Genomic DNA, 973 nt, shown 5'->3' on the forward strand with positions numbered 1-973 from the left:
TGTAGGGAATGAACACCAGGAACAACCTCAGGTCAAAATTGTGCTGAAACAAAATCAAATCAGACAAAACCCAAATCCAAACAGACAAGAAAAGAAAGTATTTATTAGTCTTTGTTTCTAACCACGCAAAAAAACCCCAAAAAGAGTGAAGGAAAACACCCAGCTCTACCACAGACTTTCACAAGAATCAACATGCTGATTGATCTTGACATGCCCTTTTAAATGTATTTGCTAACTCAGGGAATAAAGCAGTTATTTTACATCCTCATGGATGCATATATACAAACAGCTACTACTTCGTGTGGCAGAGCCAGAACAAACCGACTCACCTACCTCCTCCTGTTTGGCTCCTTATTTTCGTCTTTCAGGCAGGAGGACCGCCTTTTCTTGGGATGCCTCCTCTGTGATGGTGTTTTGGACATTAATTCAGGCTCAGCCCCAAAGTTGCTGTTGGGTAGACAAATGCAGAAGACAGATGGGCTCCCCCCATGCCTAAAAACACTACCCACAAAATAAGGGTCACTCATTGAGAAGGATGAGCGTTGGGTGAGAAACAAGCAGAGTGAAAGCACCAGCCAGCTTACACCAAGGCTCAAAATGAGCTGCTGAACGCACAGCTATGTTAAACCACAGCCGCTCAGCTGCGAAACCCAAGGCCCACCCGGCTCACACTGGGGCTGGCCCACCAGCAGCCGGGAGCACGCACGGCCTTGTGCTCAGAGGGGCTGTGAGCTCCCCGGGGCCCGGAGAGGTCCCCCCGTACCTCTCCAGCATCCGCAGGCCCTGCTCCTCCGCCTCGCGCAGCCAGGCCAAGTGCTTGTGCTTGGCGTTATGGAGGAACCGGGACAGCCTCTGCCCGCACACCTCCAGCAGCTGCGTGGGACCGTCGGCCTCCGCCATGGCCCTGCCTGAAACACAGCGGGGGAGGCGAAGGCTCGCAGGCACCGGGGCCGGCCGGCGGGAGGGAGGACAC

At 53.4% G+C, this 973-nt stretch overlaps 2 protein-coding genes across 2 annotated transcripts in view; one reads left to right on the forward strand and one right to left on the reverse strand.

The window, feature by feature from the left end:
• LOC104282471 (inner centromere protein-like) overlaps positions 1-900 on the reverse strand; it is a 17,056-nt gene extending 16,156 nt beyond the window's left edge. The window contains exons 1-2 of the mRNA XM_009880564.1: positions 764-900; positions 334-447 (exon numbers count right to left, since the gene is read on the reverse strand). Of these exons, the coding sequence (XP_009878866.1) occupies positions 334-447; positions 764-900 (251 nt within the window). The remainder of the gene's footprint in view (positions 1-333; positions 448-763) is intronic.
• Positions 899-973, forward strand: part of INCENP (inner centromere protein antigens 135/155kDa) — a 17,102-nt gene continuing 17,027 nt past the window's right edge. The window contains exon 1 of the mRNA XM_009880565.1: positions 899-933. Within this exon, the coding sequence (XP_009878867.1) occupies positions 899-933 (35 nt within the window). The remainder of the gene's footprint in view (positions 934-973) is intronic.

Source organism: Charadrius vociferus, unplaced genomic scaffold (genome assembly GCF_000708025.1).
Source record: "Charadrius vociferus isolate BGI_N301 unplaced genomic scaffold, ASM70802v2 scaffold843, whole genome shotgun sequence".
NCBI classification, from domain to species: domain Eukaryota; kingdom Metazoa; phylum Chordata; class Aves; order Charadriiformes; family Charadriidae; genus Charadrius; species Charadrius vociferus.